Source organism: Acartia tonsa, chromosome 14 (genome assembly GCF_053477335.1).
Source record: "Acartia tonsa isolate MP-2025a chromosome 14, ASM5347733v1, whole genome shotgun sequence".
Taxonomy (NCBI): Eukaryota; Metazoa; Arthropoda; class Copepoda; order Calanoida; family Acartiidae; genus Acartia; species Acartia tonsa.
In genome coordinates this window covers 12870119-12891186 of record NC_137273.1, presented here as the reverse complement: position 1 = coordinate 12891186, position 21068 = coordinate 12870119, and the positions used below count along the sequence as shown (strand labels likewise).

The 21068-nt window shown below is 35.2% G+C and overlaps 1 protein-coding gene across 5 annotated transcripts in view; it reads left to right on the top strand.

The window, feature by feature from the left end:
• The first annotated feature begins 267 nt into the window (after positions 1-267).
• Positions 268-21068, top strand: part of LOC145305250 (uncharacterized) — a 49413-nt gene continuing 28612 nt past the window's right edge. For 3 of the 5 annotated variants that reach the window (XR_013874553.1, XM_080146850.1, XM_080146848.1), the window contains exons 1-14: positions 268-378; positions 2439-2537; positions 3169-3247; positions 6120-6221; positions 6683-6800; positions 7472-7538; positions 8328-8373; positions 12510-12597; positions 13921-13970; positions 14438-14527; positions 14921-15006; positions 16362-16421; positions 19166-19210; positions 20678-20785. Coding sequence is in view for 4 of the 5 variants with exons in the window: in XM_080146850.1 (XP_080002976.1) it covers positions 323-378; positions 2439-2537; positions 3169-3247; positions 6120-6221; positions 6683-6800; positions 7472-7538; positions 8328-8373; positions 12510-12597; positions 13921-13970; positions 14438-14527; positions 14921-15006; positions 16362-16421; positions 19166-19210; positions 20678-20785 (1094 nt within the window). In the remaining variant the exon portion in view is untranslated. Of the gene's footprint in view, positions 379-2438; positions 2538-3168; positions 3248-6119; positions 6222-6682; positions 6803-7471; positions 7539-8327; positions 8374-12509; positions 12598-13920; positions 13971-14437; positions 14528-14920; positions 15007-16361; positions 16422-19165; positions 19211-20677; positions 20786-21068 lie in introns of all 5 variants that reach the window. The other 2 variants (XM_080146847.1, XM_080146849.1) reach the window with 2 other exon arrangements.

Genomic DNA, 21068 nt, shown 5'->3' with positions numbered 1-21068 from the left:
GCATCTAGTGGCACTTAAATGTTTGGTTTTAAAAAAATAATACATTACTTATATATGTTGCGTTCAAATCTCAACTCGTAAACATTTTTTTTGTGATTTCTCTCGGGAGGTTGGTGGTACCCTCCCCCAAAATAGTTATAAACCTTCCCGGGACCTATGAGAAGCCACCCTGTTCAGGAGATCCCGATCGATCAGATCTTTCGGTACAAACAAAAAGACAGACCAACAAACATCCTGTTACTTTATTATAAGGATGTATATATTTTCAGAGAATAATGTCTGTTTTTTGACAAAAGGTCAACAAACCAAATAGATCTAAAAAATGAATATTTTTGTAACAATTTTACTTTTAATCTCAGAACTTTCAACTGGCCTCAGGTTAGTTTTATTTTGAAATTGTTGCTACTCTAGAATTAAGATGTTTCAATAAATATGTCTGTCCGTACTTACTATATATAAAAATAGCGGCTACGTATCTAGAGGCCTCTAGGGACACGTAAAATTATTTCTTTGCAATCTATTTTAAAATCACAAAAATATTTTTTACGACGATAGATGGTGTTAGTTATGTTTATAGCTAATTGCAAATTTGTCCGCAGGGCGGCGTTTTTTTTATTTTTGTAGATTTCTCTGGTTGTACCCTTCCCTAAAATAGTTATAAACCTTCCTGGGACCTATGAGAAGCTACCCTGTTAAGGAGAACCCGATCGGTTCAGCGGTTAGCAAGATCCTTCGGTACAGACAGACAAATAGACAAACACACATACTGTTTTTTATTATAAGGATTATCATGGTACACTCGAAGTTTCATAATATCGTTGTTCGATTCTATTCGTTGGCTCAAAAAACGTAAAGTTCAGCCAAAAAATGATGTCATAAATAAATTACATCAATTACAATGTATACTGGCCTATCATTGGTCATTTTATTGTATGACGTCATTTTTTTGGAGGCAATTTATTTTGGTCCTTTTCTTGTGTTTGTTTTATGAATTATCAAACAGCTTTGCAAATATTACTTGTTTTTTTTAATGAAAACTTTTGTACATTATTTGATTAGATATTTTCTTGTCGAGAAAAAAACAAGGATTTAAAGTAAAAAACAAGGATTCAAAATTAATTTAAAAAATAATGAATGAAAAAAATGTTTTTAAAATGTATTGATAGTATTGAAAAATATCAATATGGGTAAAAAATAAAAAAAATTTCAAAAAATTGTGAGTGTGCGGTAGCAAATTCGTTAAGATTTATTATATATAAATATTTTAAACATTGAAAAGTGCTTTCCCTCAATGGTCTTTGGGGGGTTATTGTTTATTGTTTAATGTCTATACCCTGAACAGCTATTCAAACCCAGGTATAAACAAACAAACGAAGTTACATCGGTGCATCCGAAAGCGAGATCCTTCTGTACACACAGTTAGACATCCTTCTGTACACACAGTCAGACATCCTGTACACACAGTCAGACATCCTTCTGTACACACAGTAAGACATCCTGTTGTACACACAGTCAGACATCCTTCTGTACACACAGTCAGACATCCTTCTGTACACACAGTCTGACATCCTTCTGTACACACAGCCGGACATCCTTCTGTACACACAGTCAGACATCCTTCTGTACACAAAGTCAGACATCCTTCTGTACACACAGTCAGACATCCTTCTGTACACACAGTCAGACATCCTTCTGTACACACAGTCTGACATCCTTCTGTACACACAGCCGGACATCCTTCTGTACACACAGTCAGACATCCTTCTGTACACAAAGTCAGACATCCTTCTGTACACACAGTCAGACATCCTTCTGTACACACAGTCAGACATCCTTCTGTACACACAGTCAGACATCCTTCAGTACACAAAGTCAGACATCCTTCTGTACACACAGTCAGATATCCTTCTGTACACACAGTCAGACATCCTTCTGTACACACAGTCAGACATCCTTCTGTACACACAGTCAGACATCCTTCTGTACACACAATCAGACATTCTTCTGTACACACAGTCAGACATCCTTCTGTACACAAAGTCAAACATCCTTCTGTACACACAATCAGACATTCTTCTGTACACACAGTCTGACATCCTTCTGTACACACAGTCAGACATCCTTCTGTACACACACTCAGACATCCTTCTGTACACACAGTCAGACATCTATCTGTACACACAGTCAGACATCCTTCTGTACACACAGTCAGACATCCTGTACACACAGTCAGACATCCTTCTGTACACACAGTCAGACATCCTTCTGTACACACAGTCAGAGATCTTTCTGTACACACAGTCAGAGATCTTTCTGTACACACAGTCAGACATCCTGTTGTACACACAGTCAGACATCCTTCTGTACACACAGTCAGACATCTTTCTGTACACACAGTCAGACATTATACATTATCATTACAATTATAATGTTTTCAGGTTTCTGCCCGAGACCTTCAAGGATATAACTGGTGTCTGTCTCAGAGATGGCAAGTTTCCATTATTCCTGGATTTCTCAAAACCATCGGTTAATCTCAGGTAAGTACCCAAAGTGGGGATGATACCCAAAATTTTATATCCATACAATCTTATGAGCAAAAGCATTAGTTTCCTAGATTTTTTAAAATTTAAGGTTAGGTTATATTGGGTTCAAGATAGCCCGGAAGCGTTAGAGCCCCCGCAGAAGTTGGTCATTAAGATAAAACTACCGACCTCCCCTCATTTTCAAAACTTTTAGAACATAGACGTCCAAGGAAGGTGACAAATCCCAAATTGTCCCAGTTTTGAGCAAGACGATTCCAGTTACGTCATATACGTTTCGGGAAAGAAAATCTCTTCAAAAGAGATGGGAGAAAAGGGAAGAGATTTTCTTCCCCCCTTCCCTTTTTATATGACGTCACAGGAATCGTCTTGCTCAAAACTGGGACAGTTTGGGGTTTGTCCATGAAGGTGTGTGGGAGAGATAAAGGGTTTTTACCCCCCCCCCCCCTTCCCAAACCTTGAAATCCCTCCTTTGAACTCCCTAAATTGTTTTTAAATACAATATTTTTCCTCCTCAAGTCTCTCTTTTAAATATATATTCTACTCAAATTTCTTTTTTACCCCACTCAAAAGGAAAGCTTTGAAGTCCTTGGTATAGACTCCGCTACTGTGAATATTTATATTTCAGATTGGATGATACCCTGGAACTTGGTAAGAAGGGAATGTTTAACAACTCAACTATAGACTGCGATATTGAAATACAAACGGTAAGTAAATACTTTGGGTACCAGTACAAAAATTTGGGTACCAGTACAAAACTTTGGGTACCAGTATAAAACTTTGGGTACCAGTACAAAACTTTGGGTACCAGTATAAAAGTTTAAAACCAGTATAAGGTAGCAATGGATATTTTGTGACTAGGCAATTTTTATCGTCAACTTAGGTTGCTACTGTAGTCCTCATTTATTGGTCAGTACATACCTCCAGTAGGAGTATAAGGTACAAGGGGTAGATTGGGGTGTGACTGCAACCCGACTAGTAACATTACAATTTTACCTTATACTGCTATGTCAGACGCGGGACATTTGTAATATAAGAAGACATTCCTTGGTCCATAAACAGGCACAACTCATTATTATACATATTTAGGTCCTACCAGGTATCTAAAGGGATAAGACAATGGTCGCTTAATTGACTTATATCCCCAATTATGATATACAAAATTACCTTTTCTACAGATTTAAATTATTGGTTGAAACATAAGAACACTCTACTTAATAAATCAACCAATCAAAATTCAAAATTCTCCAAAGTTGTTAAGTCAGCAAATAAGAAAACGTTATTATAAAACGTTGGGGATTCATGTAATAAACAGCCCATTGTCCTGTGACTTCCAGATCAGATAGGTCGCGTAATTAATTGTTAGTTGTCTGATGAGGGTTACTGTCATGTCTGGCTGATATGAAAAATTTGTCTACATCTAATATTAAAGTGTCAGGGATCTAAAGGGATAAGACAATGGCCGATAAATCAATGTACATCTCCAATGATGATAAACAAATTACCCTTTTGTAGATTAAAGTTATTGGTTGAAACGTTTGAACGCTCAACCTAATTAACCAACGAATCAAAATTCAATAAAGCCCCCAAAGTTGTTAAGCCAACAAATAAGATGACATTATTATGAAACTTTAGGGACTAGTATGATAAATAGCCCATTGTCCCCTATCTCTGTAAAGTCAATATTTACTCAGCAGATAGATAGATACATTGTTATGTAGAATTAAGAATCATCTTATTATCAAATAGGTATAATGTAATTAAAAGTCATGAAAACAACAATTAATACTTATCTAAAAGTAACAAGATGTATATCTGTCTATCTGTTCCGAAGGACCTCGTTCATCGCTGAGTTTACAGTTGGCCTAGGGAAGGTTTTTAACTATTTAGAGAAAGGGCAACACCCCAAATCTGTTTCATTTTTTATATCTAAAACTAGAAATGAAAATTAATGGGTTGTTCGACTTCCAAGCAGCCCCCCCCCCCCAAAAAAAAATATATTATTATCAATTAATTTACTACAAAACACAAAACATTTTGGCGTTATCGTCTTTATCTCCAACTTTACGTACGTTTTTTTTACAATTATAGGTTAGGTTATATAGCTTATTGGCCAAGCACCTGCGGCTAGGCAGGCTAGGTGGCCGAGGGGGAGGGGTAATGTACAGAAGTAGCTACATGTCTCATCATCTAGAGTAAGAATCTATGATAGTGTTTGTTTAATATGAATATTGATTACCAATAATAATGTAATGGGAACACTTTCAAGAGATATGGCGTCTAAAGAAAGGCTGTGTCAATATTAAGTCATTCATTGCCACATTATATACGATTTATAAACATCGATATTTGACTGTAAAGTACACTGGAACCAAGAGTTTTATAACCGTTTTATCTTATTCGTTGGCACAAAAACTTGTGGTACTAATATTGAATTTTTGTTCCCTCATTATATTAGAGCTCTATATTACTCTATATTCCTGATATGTATTACTCTAGTAATCTGCTCTATAGTACTCTATATTCCTGATATGTATTACTCTAGTACTCTATACCTCTAATATCCAGGTGCTGCGGAGAGAAGGAGATAAAGAGATGTCAGATATAGAGGCTTTGTCACTCTTTATATTAGAGCTCTATAGTACTCTATATTCCTGATATTTATTACTCTAGTACTCTATACCTCTAATATCTAGGTGCTGCGGAGAGAAGGAGATAAAGAGATGTCAGATATAGAGGCTTTGTCCCTCTTTATATTAGAGCTCTAAAGTACTCTATATTCCTGATATGTGTTACTCTAGTACTCTATACCTCTAATATCTAGATGCTGCGAAGAGAAGGAGATAAAGAGATGTCAGATATAAAGGCTTTGTCACTCATTATATTAGAGCTCTTAAGTACTCTATATTCCTGATATGTATTACTCTAGTACTGTATACCTCTAATATCTAGGTGCTGCGAAGAGAAGGAGATAAAGAGATGTCAGATATAGAGGCTTTGCCACTCATTATATTAGAGCTCTTTAGTACTCTATATTCCTGATATGTATTACTCTATACCTCTAATATCTAGGTGCTGTAAAGAGAAGGAGACAAAGAGATGTCAGATATAGAGGCTTTGTAATTCATTATATTAGAGCTCTTTAGTACTCTATACTCCTGATATGTATTACTCTAGTACTCTATAATTCTAATATCTAGGTGCTGCGAAGAGAAGGAGATAAAGAGATGTCAGATATAGAGGCTTTGTAATTCATTATATTAGAGCTCTTTAGTACTCTATATTCCTGATATTTATTACTCTAGTACTCTATTATACCTCTAATATCTAGGTGCTGCGAAGAGAAGGAGATAAAGAGATGTCAGATATAGAGTCTTTGTCACTCTTTATATTAGAGCTCTTTAGTACTCTATATTCCTGATATTTATTACTCTAGTACTCTATACCTCTAATATCTAGGTGCTGCGAAGAGAAGGAGATAAAGAGATGTCAGATATAGAGGCTTTGTCCATCTTTATATTAAAGCTCTTTAGTACTCTATATTCCTGATACGTATTACTCTATACCTCTAATATCTAGGTGCTGCGAAGAGAAGGAGATAAAGAAATGTCAGATATAGAGGCGTTGTCACTCATTATACTAGAGCTCAACTTTACCCAAGCAAAAACTGAAGTACTGCAGGTAATTGTTGCAATTTAACTTGTACCCAAATTCAGAAGTAAACCTTCAAGCTTTGGCTTAGAATTTTCGGTGCATTTATTAAAATTAATTGAAAATAAAAGGGGGGATTAGATTTTTCTTTAAACATGCCCCTTGCGGTGCTTCCCCATACCCAATATAACCTAACCTAACGTGAAAATAAGGGGGAGGGGTTTCAGTTTTCGTATGCCAATTTGAGGATGAAATATGCAATATCTTGAAAGCATGTCTCTCTGTAAATAGCTTTTCCTAGGGGTTATTTTTCTAGGAAGCGTAGTTTATCCTCATTTAAAACAGTTATAATCCTTCCCAAGACTTTACTACTGAATGAGGAACTACATTTTAAAGGAGAGCGATATCGGTTTAGCGGTTATCGAGATCCTTCGATACTGACAGATAGACACATACACATAGACATCCAGTTACTCTTATATTGATTCTAGGTGATAACAAACAGTTATTTTGGCACAAAGACGACATCTGTAACACAAGAGGCATCCTACGGTACCAACAGAATCTGGGCTAATAATCCGACTTTTCTTCTCAGCGGTCAACTTTCAGGTAATTTTAGGGAGGGGGCGTGGGAGGAAGGGAGAGAGAGGGAAATTGGACTGTAAATTACACTGGTACCCAAAGTTATGTAATCAGGTTAACTTATCTGTTGGCTTAGAAAACTTTGGGTATTTATTGGATGTTTCCAAACTTTTCAACAAATAAATTGAATCTGCATACAGGGTAATTTTGTTTAACATGATTGGGGATCAGTATTTCATTTTTTTGTTTCTTAAGATTCCTGGGTAATTTACTAGGACCAAATCCTAATTTATCTGAAAAATTCTTAATCCAATGAAGAAACTGACAATGTGTTTTTAGAGGAGAAGCTACTCTATAATTTGAAATGGCCGTCTATCTGTCCATTCTTGTACGTTAATATAAATAACATATGTTTAAAATTGAGTATATAGTTATTATAGTTTTGCTTCGAATTATAAACAGCTTTCAGTGCATATTAAGATTAAAAATTATAAGATTAATACCTGCTTTTTTAGACCCGAGGGGCCGAAGGCCCGAGCTGAAAAAACTGTCATTACTTTATGATTTTGATTTTGATATTCGTGGCAGTATGCCTCTGAACCGGTTCTAATCTAGCGAATATCAATCAGTATCGAAGCCATGCTAGAAATAGTTTTATTTGTCCTGTCCCGAAGCCTTTACTTTTTTGTGTTTTTCAGCTGGTTTTGACACAATTGACAATAGACACAGAGCCAGGCATTTTCTACATGAACAACATATTTATCCGTAAGTATTTGTGCTTGCAGTAACAAAGCTGCTCTATAATTATCTTTGTCTGTCCGTTCGTCAGGCATTATCTATAGAAAATATATTTATCCGTAAGTATTAATCCTTTTTAAAAAGTAAAAGGATTTATGTATGTGTGTCTGTCTGGTTTCCAGTACAAACGTAGGAGTCCCAAACGTCGGAGTGGACAAACGCAGAAGTGTTAAAACTTTGATTTAATTAAGTATTTCTATACAGATTAGGTTATGTTAAGATATGAATGTACAAATAAGCCCCCCGCATTTAGGCATTTAAAAACCTATAAGATGGTCTAAAATAGGTTAGGTTAGGTTAAGTGTCCACTCCTGCGTTTGTTTACTCCGACGTTTGGGACTCCTGTCCGAGGACCTCTGTCTGTTTGTCTGTAATGAAGGATCTCACTCACCACGGAACCGATATGGTTCTCCTTTGTCCTGGTAAGGTTTTAGCTATTTGGGGGGAGGGTTCCACAACCTTCCCAATAGAAATTCGCAAAAATTCAAATGTATAAGGGCCCGCTATTAATTATTTTTTATTTTGGCTGTAAAAATGTGTCCGGGGAGTAGGCATATACAACCCTGCGGGGCTACCCAGCACCTAATATAACCTTACCTAAAGTATTAAATATTTAAATGACCCCCCCCCCACAACATATTTTTCAATTTTAATCAAAAATAAGGAGGAGGAAGAGGAGGGGTTCTTTGTGCACGACAAAGCACTTTGAGTGAACGCGCCAATGTGCCCTTTATTAATCAAATTTGTATATTTTAGGCCAGACAGAATATTCTCAAAATTTGACACTGCAGCATCAATACAGGTTGTATTTTTCACTTAAATTGACCACGGAAACGTGAATAAAATAATCTCTTTTATAGAAAAGAACTGAGAAATAAAATTGTTCTCTTACTGCTGCTATGTCAGATGCTCGATATAAATAGATAGAGTTGGTAAAATGCCTTGGCTCAAAAAAAGCACAATTAGCTCGCTACCATGCAAAATTAGGACTTCCAGTGAAAGGTCGTACAGAGAGTTGGTCGTCTGTTGGGTTTTACTTGACCAAATACCTAAAAAGGATTATGTACATACGGACATGCATACACAAAAAGTGAGGGACACTAATCTCTTTAGAACAACCTTTTTTCCAGTTATAAATGACTAATAACAAGGATGACAACATCCATAAAAGCAAAGCACTGAAACGGTAGGACAAACGGACATTAACACTTGTATAATGTCAGAACTGAATAATCATAATATAAATTGATAAGGGTCAAAGCAAAATTGTAAGTAAATTTGTTAAAAATCTGCTTGATTCAGGATAATGTTTATGGACATACTTACATTTTTAGGACTTAATTATAGAGTTGCTTCGCTTATTATATTATACTTTGTTGTCCCAGGAATCAATATACCACAAATCAGATCAATCAGATGATTAGTTCACATAAAAATTTGTTGTTAAAAAAGTAAAAAATCAACATGTTTAAAATGGACGTACGGACATTTTGGTAATGATTATAGAGTTGCTACGCTTTCTAAATCGTCCCTAACTACTAAAGGAATCACCATGCAAAATTTGAAATCGATAGGACATTTTTAACATGCCTAAATTAATGAAAAAAACTATCGGTTACGGACGGACGGACGGACGGACGGGCGGACCCACCCTAATTATAGAAAAGCTTCGCTTTTAAAAATTGTATGTATATAGTATAATTTTATATATATTAATTTAGTTAGGATTATTTTTGTTAATGCTCTTTCTCTCTATTTACAAGATCGGTTGTATAATATTATTCTAAAGAACTATTTCTTAGAAATAGAGTAAATACAGGGCTGTACGAATATGTAAAAACATTTATTTTTAGTAATGCTCTGAATCAAATAGTATAATAGTTATTTATCGCATTGTTTTATAGACAGCTTTCCATAAATTAGAAAATTATTAGATTAAAACCAGTTTTGTTAGCCCCGAGGAGTTGAAGGCCAGGGATAACAAAACTGGTTTTAATTCTATGATTTTTCTTTTAATATTTGTGTAAAATTGTCTGTACGATGCTACACATTATTTTTTAGTATGGCTGAGAACCGATTCTAATCCTGCGGATATAAATTGGTTTGGAGGCCATACTTGAAAAAATTATATAAAATTTTTCAAACATATAAAATAAATCCTTGTTTTGATGGCACAGGCCTAACAAAACTGGAATTATTTCTATCCTTTTTTTCTTTTTACTTTCCTCGGGAAAATAACTATAAAACCAATTAAAAATTTATTTATTTATTGATAAGCAGCTTCCAAGTTAAAACCTTTTTATTGTATGTCGACAAGAAAGAAAGAAAGGGGAGGGGGGAGTGTATCCATCCCCTTAACGAAATTAAGGGGGATTGATACCCACCCCCCCTTACAACCATCTCCACCCTATTGACAAGGGTCTACACCTACCTTAAACAGCCAAGGGGGGGTGGGGGGGTGGTCAAGCAAATTAAGTTACACCCCCCTTTAATTCAAGTGGAGTGGGGTGTGGAAAATTTTTTAGTAAATTGTTTATGTTGGTGGGTGGTAATTGTAAGTGGGGTATAAACATTTCGGGTGCACTTCGCGCATCCCCCTGGTAAATTCCTGTGCACGCCACTGCTCTAAATGCAATGGATAGAGTCTTGAGGATGAAAAATGATAAAATATTTGAAATCATTGACATATCCTTTTTATCCATGATCACATCTATAGTTTCTAGTTTATGTAACAGATCTTTTTTTGCAAAATAATATCTTACAAAGATTCAATCTCTTTAAAATTTAGAGGGATACAATTTCGATAAGGATGACTATATTCTTTGGTAGTGTTGCTATTATATAAAGTAGTAAGGTTTTTGTCTGAAGCTTAAGAAGTTCTTCTTAGGTTTCGAGATGTTTTTAGTAGCGAAGCTACTCTATAATTCACTATGTCCGTCCGTCCGTCAGTCAGTCAGTCAGTCCGTCCGTAACGCTATGGGGGAAACGTGATTTTCTCGGCTCCTATTCAAGATAGACAGCTGAAATTTTTAGTGAAGATTTATATGACATATGCCCATCTAATCTATACATTGTTTTGTCCGTCTGTCTGTTAATTGGGGTGCTAGATCGATTCCTAGATTTTTACGTTTTTGTAATTTTCTCGATTCCTGTTCAAGATAAATGGCTGGAATTTTCAGGGATTGAATAAATTTAGATTTTACATATTTCGATTAAGTTTTATTTAGATGCCTTTATTGGATGGGGTGCTAGATCGATTCCTAGATTTTTAAGTTTTCATGATTTTTTCAATCCCTATACAAGATAGACAGTTGAAATTTTCAGGGATTGAACAAGTTTACTTTATACATAATTCCACCTATTTTTATTAAGATACCTTTATTGGTTAGGGTGCTAGATCGATTCCTAGTTTTTCAAGTTTTTGTGATTTTCTCAACTCCTGTTCAAGATAAACGGTTGGATTTTTTAGTAATTAATTAAGTCAACATTCTTCATATTTTGACCAAGTTTTTTAAAGACTTACTTTTTTTTGGGGTGCTAAATCGAATTTTAGATTTTAACGTTTTTTCTTATTAGCTTAATGCTTCAAAAAAACATAATACAATATACATTTTAAAAGGTTTTGTGATTTTTGTTATTGAAGTTTTTTATTACATACTCTGTAGATCATTTCCAGTTGTCTATTTATAGTTTTTGAGCTTCGCTACTTATGGATGTTGTCATCCTTGTTTTTTATTTTAACCTTGGCATGGTTTTAGGCAATTTTTACCTTCTTTGAATGCCCAGCCCTGTGATGATAGGGGCGCTTCTTTATATAAAAGTAAAAGGATGTCTGTAGGTAGCTTAAGATTTCGCTGGACCGATTTAGTTCTTTTTTACAGTAAAGAATTTCATAGGTGCATTTCTTTTACTTTTTCTTTTCAAACTAAAATGTAAAGGATATGAAGAAGGAAAAAACACAATCACTACTTTTTAAATAATCAGACCACTCGATCAAATATATGATAATACAGCCAAAAGGACTCGCTCATTTATAGAGTAGCTTCGTTACTACAAATTTGAAATATAGTTGATGGCTTTTTTTGTAGATAGTGGTTTCTATTACCTTTCCATACTTAGGGAAAAGGGAATGTGATTCTGACAAAAAATTCTAAGTGGAAGTGAAAGTTTTACGCCAACTTTACTCCAACAAAATATTTAATTTTCGGCAATTTGAAATGAAATTAATTGGCTGAATAGCAGACCCTGTCCATATCTTTAATCGTAAGCAACTAAAGAACATTCTGAATCACTTATGCAATTAATTTATTGTCTTCGCAAATTTAATTTAAAAACTTTTACTTTTCAAGGCAAGCAATACCAATCAACTGTTATGCAACTTTATATACAACTAGCGGCTTCGCCCCTAGCCTCTAGGGGCTTTGACCCAAGAGGTGGTCAAAAAAAATTTTCGCGAAATTCGTAAAAGGAACAAGGAAATCAAAAAAAAATGGAGGGATTTTTTTGTTTTTTTGGGGGGTTGGGGGTGTCCCACCCCCCAAGAAAATAGCCTAAAACTACCACAGGACCAGTAGGTATATTCCCTGAAGAGTAGAATCCAATCGGTTCAGTGGTTACCGAGATCTTAAGGGACGGACCGACAGACGGACAGACAGACAGACAGACGGACGGACAGACATCATTTTACTTTGTATTATAGATAATGGATATACAATACGTGGATATTGCGACAGAAGAATTTCCGTCTTAGTTTAGGTTGCCAATATAGACCTCAGATATTGGTCAATACGTTCCTCCATTGTCAGAGGATGGTATTAGGTATGGCGGTAGGGGGGGGGGGGGTTACCGCTGAGAGAAACATTTAATTAGGTTATGCGGGAATCTGTGACAATATCCACGTATACTAAATCCATTTATACAATTGATATTATTATCTAGGTGAGGTTGAGGCAATGGAGTATACATTCTCGTCTGTACCTAGTCTTTACAAGCTACAGACTTCTCAAGAATGGGATGCCTTGCTCAGGTATTATTTGCAGATTACTCAGACAATCCGATGAACGAGAGAAAAAATTGTAGGAGAAGTTGGAAATAATTAATTGGATCTTTTCCTATGTAGTGTATAGCGACCACAGAACCCCCCCCCCTTAACTTAAAAAAAAAAATACGGGAGTTTGGGGTTTTATCGGTAAAGTTGCCGTAGGGAGAAAGGTGACATTGGTATGTTTATTACACTAGTCCCCAAACATTTAAACTAACGTTTTCTTATTCGTTGGCTTAACAGCTTTGGGGACATTTACTGCATTTTGAATGTTTGGTTCATTAAGTTAATTGTCCAAACGCTTCAACCATAAATTGTAATCTACGAAAGGGGTAATTTTGTTTTGATTGGGGATGTTGATAAATTTATCTCGTATTAATGCTTTGGCTTTGGTTTAGTTTATTGGGTGTAATCACCAATTAGTTAGTTAAAGTAAAAAAGTTATGCGCACCTCTGGTTTTAAATAATATTTCCTATTAATTGATAATTTTGTAAGAGAAAAAATATCTTATTATTTATTAATCAGAAGATTTACATTGAATTCACGTCAGTTTAAGAAAAAAAGTATTTATTAATTAAAATTAAATTTATGTTATGGGGACATTGGAATGTCTATTATACTAGTCCCCAAAGTTTTTGATAACGTTTTCTTATTCGTTGGCTTAAGGACTTTGGATACTTTTATTGAATTTTGATTGGTTGGTTTATTAAATTGAGTGTCAAAACGTTTCACACACTAATTGTAATCTACAGAAGGGGTAATTTTGTGTATCATCATTGGGGATGTACATTAATTTATCGGCCATTGTATTATCTCTTTAAATTCCTGGGTTATTTTTGACTTTTTCAATTATGAAAATAAAATCGTAATGTGTATTGATTTTTGTTACGTAATTTTTTTGACGTGAGTAAAATATGGAAAAATTACATTTCTTCAAAATTGAATATATTAAAACTATAATTAACTGGATAACAAGAATAGCAGAAATAAGAAATTAATGAGAAGAATAAATCATTTCTGATGGAATATATTACCAGCTCTGAACTAGTAGTGTAGCTACTCTATAGATCGCTTTGTCTGATTGCTCGTCCGTCCTTAACGCTGTGGGGAAAATATAAATTTAAAACTGTATTAGTTTCATGAAAACTAATACGGTTTTAAAATGAAAAATACTGATTTTTTAAGACTACTGTTTTGTTGGTCTCAAGGGCCAAACAAATTACGAAAATGCATATTCACTTTAATCGGTGGAAAAGTGAAATTTGTAAGCCATCTTTAAAAAAAATTTTCAATTTCAATTTATTTAGAAACTGAATTTGAGTGTCCGACTACCCAAAGCTTTCGTGAGGCGACAGGAAAATGGATATAATAATACGTGGATATTGTGACAGGGGGAATTTAGGTTGCTGAAATAGTCTTCAGATATTGGTCAATTCGTTCTTTTATGAACAAAGGATGAAATTGGGTAATGTCCTAAACCCCCCCTCCCCCTTTTTACCCAGGTGGGAAAAATTTTTATCAGGGTTGGGCCGGATACTTTTTTGGCCGGATACCGGATAGCGGATATCCGGCTAATTTCTAAACCCGGATATCCGGTTCCGGCCAGAAATCTGGCCAACGTTCGATATCCAGCAAATTACAGGATATCCGGCGTCAAAAATCAGCCGGATATAATGTAACCGGATAGTTTTAATATCCGGTATCCGGCCGAATATTGAAAATGGCCTGATATCCGGCCGGATAACCGGCCAGACCGGATATCCGGCCCAACCCTAGTGAGAATCTGCCACAATATCCACGTATTCCATATCCATTGGTCCAGGACGACTATGCATGGCCTTCAGCTTGGCCTGCAATGGAATACCCAACTGTGGGGATAATCAAATTCCCAATCCTGATGAGTCTTGCTACAAGGTATGGAAAATGGCTTTGTATAATACTTATATAAAGTAACATGATGTTTGTCTTTCTATTTGACTGTGTGTCTCTTCCATAAGATCTCGCTAACTGCTGGACTGATATGGTTCTCCATAACAAATAAGCTTTTCAGTGAAGGTTTATAACTATTTTGGTGAGGATTCTTTCTTCCTTATAAGATAAATAGACTCTGGAAAAAATAAACCTCCTCCCTTCATTTTTCATTTTAAAATTAAGATTTAAAGCGGACCTCGACCCCTTAATTACCTCAAGGATTCAATAGCCCCTAGAGGCCTCTAAGGATTAATTAAAATATTATTGGGGGGGGGGGATTGAGATTTGACGTCCTCTCATGCAAAATTCGAATTTAAAAAAAAATACTATTTTTAGATCCATTGGTCCAATATCCTGATGAGCCTTGTATCTTATGTTCTTCTAGCTATTACACTTCTACTTTGTATGTCATGTTTTGCCAGGTTAGTAACCAGTAGGCACTTGTACCCTATGTTCTTCTAGCTATTACACTTCTACTTTGTATGTCATGTTTTGCCAGGTTAGTAACCAGTAGGCACTTGTACCCTATGTTCTTCTAGCTATTACACTTCTACTTTGTATGTCATGTTTTGCCAGGTTAGTAACCAGTAGGCACTTGTACCCTATGTTCTTCTAGCTATTACACTTCTACTTTGTATGTCATGTTTTGCCAGGTTAGTAACCAGTAGGCACTCATGTTCTTCTAGCTATTACACTTCTACTTTGTATGTCATGTTTTGCCAGGTTAGTAACCAGTAGGCACTCATGTTCTTCTAGCTATTACACTTCTACTTTGTATGTCATGTTTTGCCAGGTTAGTAACTAGTAGTCACTCGAATCCGATTCGTTTCCGCTGGATTAGAACCGGTTTTGTAAAATCATTATCCGCAGAAAGCTGTCTTATAATACTATAATCCGGTTCTTTTCCGCAGGATTAGAACTGGCTATCAGCCATACTTAAAAATCAATTTTTACGAATACTAAATTAAAATCATTATATTAATACCAGTTATGTTATAGCCTAGGCCTTCGGCCCCTATCGGCCAACAAAGTTACAACTAATCTTATAATTTATCATTTTATTATCCGCGGAAACCTGACTATAACTAAATGCCGATTCATTTCCACTGGATTAAAACCGGCTCCAAGCTAAACTGTAAAATCATTAAACTTTTCAGCCTCGGAATATTTGAAACTAATTTTCTCTAATTTCCAAAAAAAAATTTAGATACCTAATTTTTTTTGAGAAATGAAAACCCAATAGGAATTTCATTTTATTATTGTCATTTTGGGATCTTGGACAAAGTAGCCTCTAAGACAAAGTAGCCTCAGAACATTTACTTTAAAAAGTAGCCTCCTAAAGAAAATGTTAATAAAGGTTATGGCTGCAGCACTCGGCCCCCTTGTCTGTCTAGCTGCGGGCGCTCGGCCCCCCAGCCCATAACCTAACCTAACCTAAAAATTGTAATAACAATATTAAAAATTCTAAAAACGATATTTAAAATTGTAAAAATCAATCAACCAATTTTTGTAAAATCCACGAAATTCTAAACCACTTATATATTTTCCTTTAGGAGGCTACTTTTCTTAAGTAAATGTCCAAATGCTACTTTGTCCTAGAGGCAACTTTGTCCGGAGGCTACTTTGTCCGAGGCTACTCTGTCGGAGGCTACTTTGTCCGAGGCTACTCTGTCTAAGGCTACTTTGTCCGAGGCTACTTTGTCCAATTTCCGTCATATTCGTGTACTAGTATATGATGTTATCCATGAAAATAATGTAAATAATGAATATTTTTCAGAATTCTGATTCAGTGGTCAGTTCGTTCCTCTCTGTATGATATCAGATCTGATTCACTCAGGTATTTGTAGATACATAATAACAGGATGTCTGTCTGTCTGTACCAAAGGATCTCGGTCAGTTTGATCCTTCCTTTTATGATATCAGATCTGATTAACTCAGGTATTTGTAGATACATAATAACAGGATGTCTGTGTGTCTGTCTGTCTGTTCCTCATGCCTTAGTTTAAAGGGGGGGGGGGGGGATTTAGGTTGTGTGGGGGGATTGAGAGTCATTGTTTTCTCTGTTATGTTTCCTTGGGAGGAGTTTAACAACAAAGAGAGATAAAGAGATTATATGAAGCTTCCCTGAAGGTCCAGTAGGTACTAAGTGACATCCTGCATCTTTTACATAAAAAGAACTAGTGGCTTAGCCAGTCGAGATTTTTATTTTACCCGGCTGTTATCAAAATTAGGTTGCCGAAAATTAGACAATACCTTCTGTCTGTCTGCCTGCCATGGTTACTTTTCCCCTTATTTTTTTTACCTGTTGTAATAATTTTATTTCTCGTATTCATTCGAATCCGGTGGATAGGAACCGGTTCTAATCCATACGAAAAAAATATGTCTAGCATCGTATTATATCCAGCTTTCTACGAATATAAAAATGTACAATCATAAGATTAAAACCAGTTTTTTTTATAATACGATGCGAGAAATAACTATTCTCGTATCGATTCGCAACCGATTAATATCCGGTGGATTAGAACCGGTTCTCATCCATAAGAAAAAAATATGTCAGTGATCGTATTATATCCAGTTTTCTACGAATATAAAAATGTACAATGATATGTACAATTTAGCCTGTGCCTTCGGCATCTCGGGGCAAAAAATCTGGTTTTAATCTTATAATTGTTAATTTTTTATCCGCGGAAAGCTGTTTATGAAACGATGCGAGAAATAACTATTATGATCTTCACTTCCAATGTATGTTGCCATCCTTATTTTTAATGAATAGAAAATTTTATATTAAATTTAAGATGAATTTTAAAACATGTTATTGTAAACGTGATTTTCAAATATAATTCTCTTATTTAAGCAAATATTTTTAAACACTAGGAGCCTTTAATTTATATAAGACAGTTAAATTTTATGGGGGCAGAGTAACTACTGTTTAAATTTGACATGCAATTTAAAAAATGGGTGTGAGGGATGACAAAAACTTTCGGCTTTCCTCCTCCAAAAATATATATAGATATGAAATTGCTCGATTGAAGATAGATTTTGATAAATATTTAAATTTTATTTATGTCATAAAAAATCCTCAAAAGTTTTGACAAAAAATCTTTAAAACTTTTAATTTTATTTTTAGTAGTTAAAATGTTATTATAATTGAAGAACATCATTACGTGTATTACGTATACAGTTTTTTTATTCGCTCTATGTTAAATCACTAGCGGCTTTGCCCCTAGCCTTTATGGGCTTTTCCCCAAAGGGTAATTTTAAAAAATGGATGGGTAATTTTTATGTTTTTTTTTTTTTTTTTTTTTTTGGGGGGGGGGATCCAACCCTTCAAGAAAATAGCCTAAAACCACCACAGGTCCAGTAGGTTCCCGAGATCTTAAGGGATAGACAGACAGACAGACATCGTTCTGCTTTGTATTATAGATATATTTCATGTATATATAGACAGACACACATCCTGTTACTTTTATACAGAGATTTTTTATTTCGTTTTCAGATAAGATTGTACCTATATTTACATACTATCGGCTTCGCCCCTAGCCTCTAGGGGATTTCCCCAAGAGGTTTGATCAACCTAATTTTTCGTATTTTAGATTTAAAAGAAAAATTGAAAAAAAACTATATTTTGGGGGGGGGGGGGGGTGTAATTTAAATTTTTTTTGGGAGGGGGGGCAGAGTTTCCCACCCCCCCAAGAATTATAAACCTTCCCGGGACCTATGAGAAGCTACCCTGTATAGGAGAACCCGATCGGTTCAGCGGTTAGCGAGATCTTTTGGTACAAACAAACAGACAGACAGACAGACATCGTTCTACTTTGTATTAAAGACTAGCGGCTTCGCCCCTAGCCTCTAGGGGCTTTGCCCCAAGAGGTGATAAAAAAATTAAGGCGAAATTCGTTAAAGGACCAAGGAAATCTTAAGCAAAAAAAAAAAAAAATGGGGGGGGGGATTTTTTTGTTTTTGGGGGGTTGGGGGTGTCCCACCCCCCAAGAAAATAGCTTAAAACCACCACAGGACCAATAGGTATATACCCTGAAGAGCAGAATCCGATCGGTTCAGTGGTTACCGAGATCTTAAGGGACAGACAGACAGACGGACAGACAGACATCGTTCTACTTTGTATTATAGATATGTTAGAATTAGAAAATATTTGTACGTTTTTTTTTGGGGGGGGGGGGGGTGTATGTGTAGAATGTTATTTGTTAACGTTTGTGTGTGTGTGTTGTGTTATTTGTAAACGTGTGTGGATGTGTGTGTGTTTGTGTGTGTATGTGTTGGGTTGGGTTAAGATAGATTATACATTGTTAATTTAATATTGTGATTTGTTGTTTTGTTTTCTTAGATTAGTTAGAAAATATTTGTAGGGGGGGGGGGTGTTTAGTGTGTTTTATCTCAACGTGTGTGTGTGTTTGTGTGTGTATAATTAGTATGTGTAACATGTTGTTTCTTAACGTGTATATGTGTGTGTGACGTGTGTGTGTATGTGTGTGTGTGTGAGTGTGTTTGTATGTGTGTGTGTGTGTATGTGATGTGTGCACTAAATGTGCTGAGCTTTTGAAGTTGAATAAAACTTTGTTTCAGATCTTCTTCACGTTTTTTCTCTTTCTTTGGAGGATCTTTTTCCAGGTAATAACAATTACTCAACATTGGATATATAAAATACGTGGATATTGTGACAGGCGAATTTTTGTCGTCAAACTAGGTTGCTAATATAGTCCTCAGATATTTGTCAATACGCTCAGGAAGGGGATGGGGAAAAGCCATAAGGGGGGGGGGGCGTATCGTTATAAATACAGGTTATGCGAGAATCTTTCACAATATCCATATATTCTATATCCATTGTAAAACTATTTACTCAACACCAACAATACAAAATGGTGCTTTTCCACAAAGTGCCGGTCTAGCATTGAAGGCCCCCCAAAGTTTTGTTTCATACTTTACCTTGCTTGGGACTCTAACCTTGCGGACTAATATAACCAAATAGAATCTGATTTGAAGTAAACTCCCCCCCCCCCCTCCCCTGTATTTTTGCTTCAAAATAAAAAAGGGGGAGTACCATGCTTATAAAGAAACATTGAAGAAAATTCCTAATTAGAAAAATAATTTTTCCATGGATGGAGGAGACATTGGACTGTAAATTATACTAATACCCAATGTTTTATAAAAAAAAGCTTTTCATTTGAGGGCTTAAAAGCTTTTCTCGTATTCATTCGAATCCGGTGGATAGGAACCAATTCTCATCTATACGAAAAAGCTATGTCTTGCATCGTAATATATCCAGCTTTCTACGAATATAAAAATGTACAATTATAACATTAAAACCAGTTTTTTAGACCGTGCCTTCGGCAAAGTTTCAAATCAATAGGTCAATTCTAACATACCTAAATTATCGATAAGAGCCTAAATAATAGAAAAGTTTGATGTCATGTTATAATATACTCAAAACTTTCTCCTCATTAAGTTATATAATAAAACTATAAGTATAATTATGATGTAATTTTATGGAAAACTTTATATTTTTGGCTCTCTCATAAAATATTGTTCATGTCAACTTAACATTAATAATGTATTGACTTTGCAATCACAGAGTGGTTATTTATAGTTAACATTTGTTAACGTATTGTAGCCACGTTTTTCTATAATTAAGGGAGCTCCTTATGTTATTTTTTATTTATGCATGTTAGAATTGTCCTATCAATTTCAAACTTTGTAATAGTTACCGAAAGTCCATTGAAATCATGCTCACTTTTAAAACTTTTAAAACTGTAATGTAGGCATATGCAGTGATTTTAAGGGATAAGACAATGGACAATAAATGATTTACATCAACAATGAAAAAAAACAATTACGCTTTCTTCAGATTAAATTTGTAGGTTGAAACGTTTTGACACTTCTAGTTTTTGATCCAACGAATAAAACTTTATGCACCATTATAATTGCAGTTCACTAAATGGGGTAATTTTGTGGATCATCACTGGGGATGTTCATTAATTTGATGGCCAATGTCTTATCCCTTTATATCTCTGATAATTAACAGTCCTATGTCCCCCCCCCCCCCCACTTTCCTCTGTGAAGTAATGTGAATTTATACAGGTGGGAACGGCCGCCGCCAACTTATGATGAGGCCTTGAAGCACTTCAACCCTGACACTGGACACAGACCTCCGGATCCGCCACCATACTCGGACAGATTTAGGCCAAGGTAACAATTATCCGCGGAAAGCTGTCTATAATACTATGCGACTTGGTTCTAAACCGGTTATAAACCAACGGATATTAATCGGTTTTGATACCACACTAGAACATAAATTATTAATTGGTAAAAAAATAGAGATTTTATTAAACCTCTTAAAATATACTTTTACTTCGAATAGACTTCAAATATCAAAACAAGGATGACAACATCCATAAAAGCTAAACTCCAAAATCAGACGAACATTATGACTTGTAGGGTGTCAAAATTTAATTATCAGGATATTGATTTA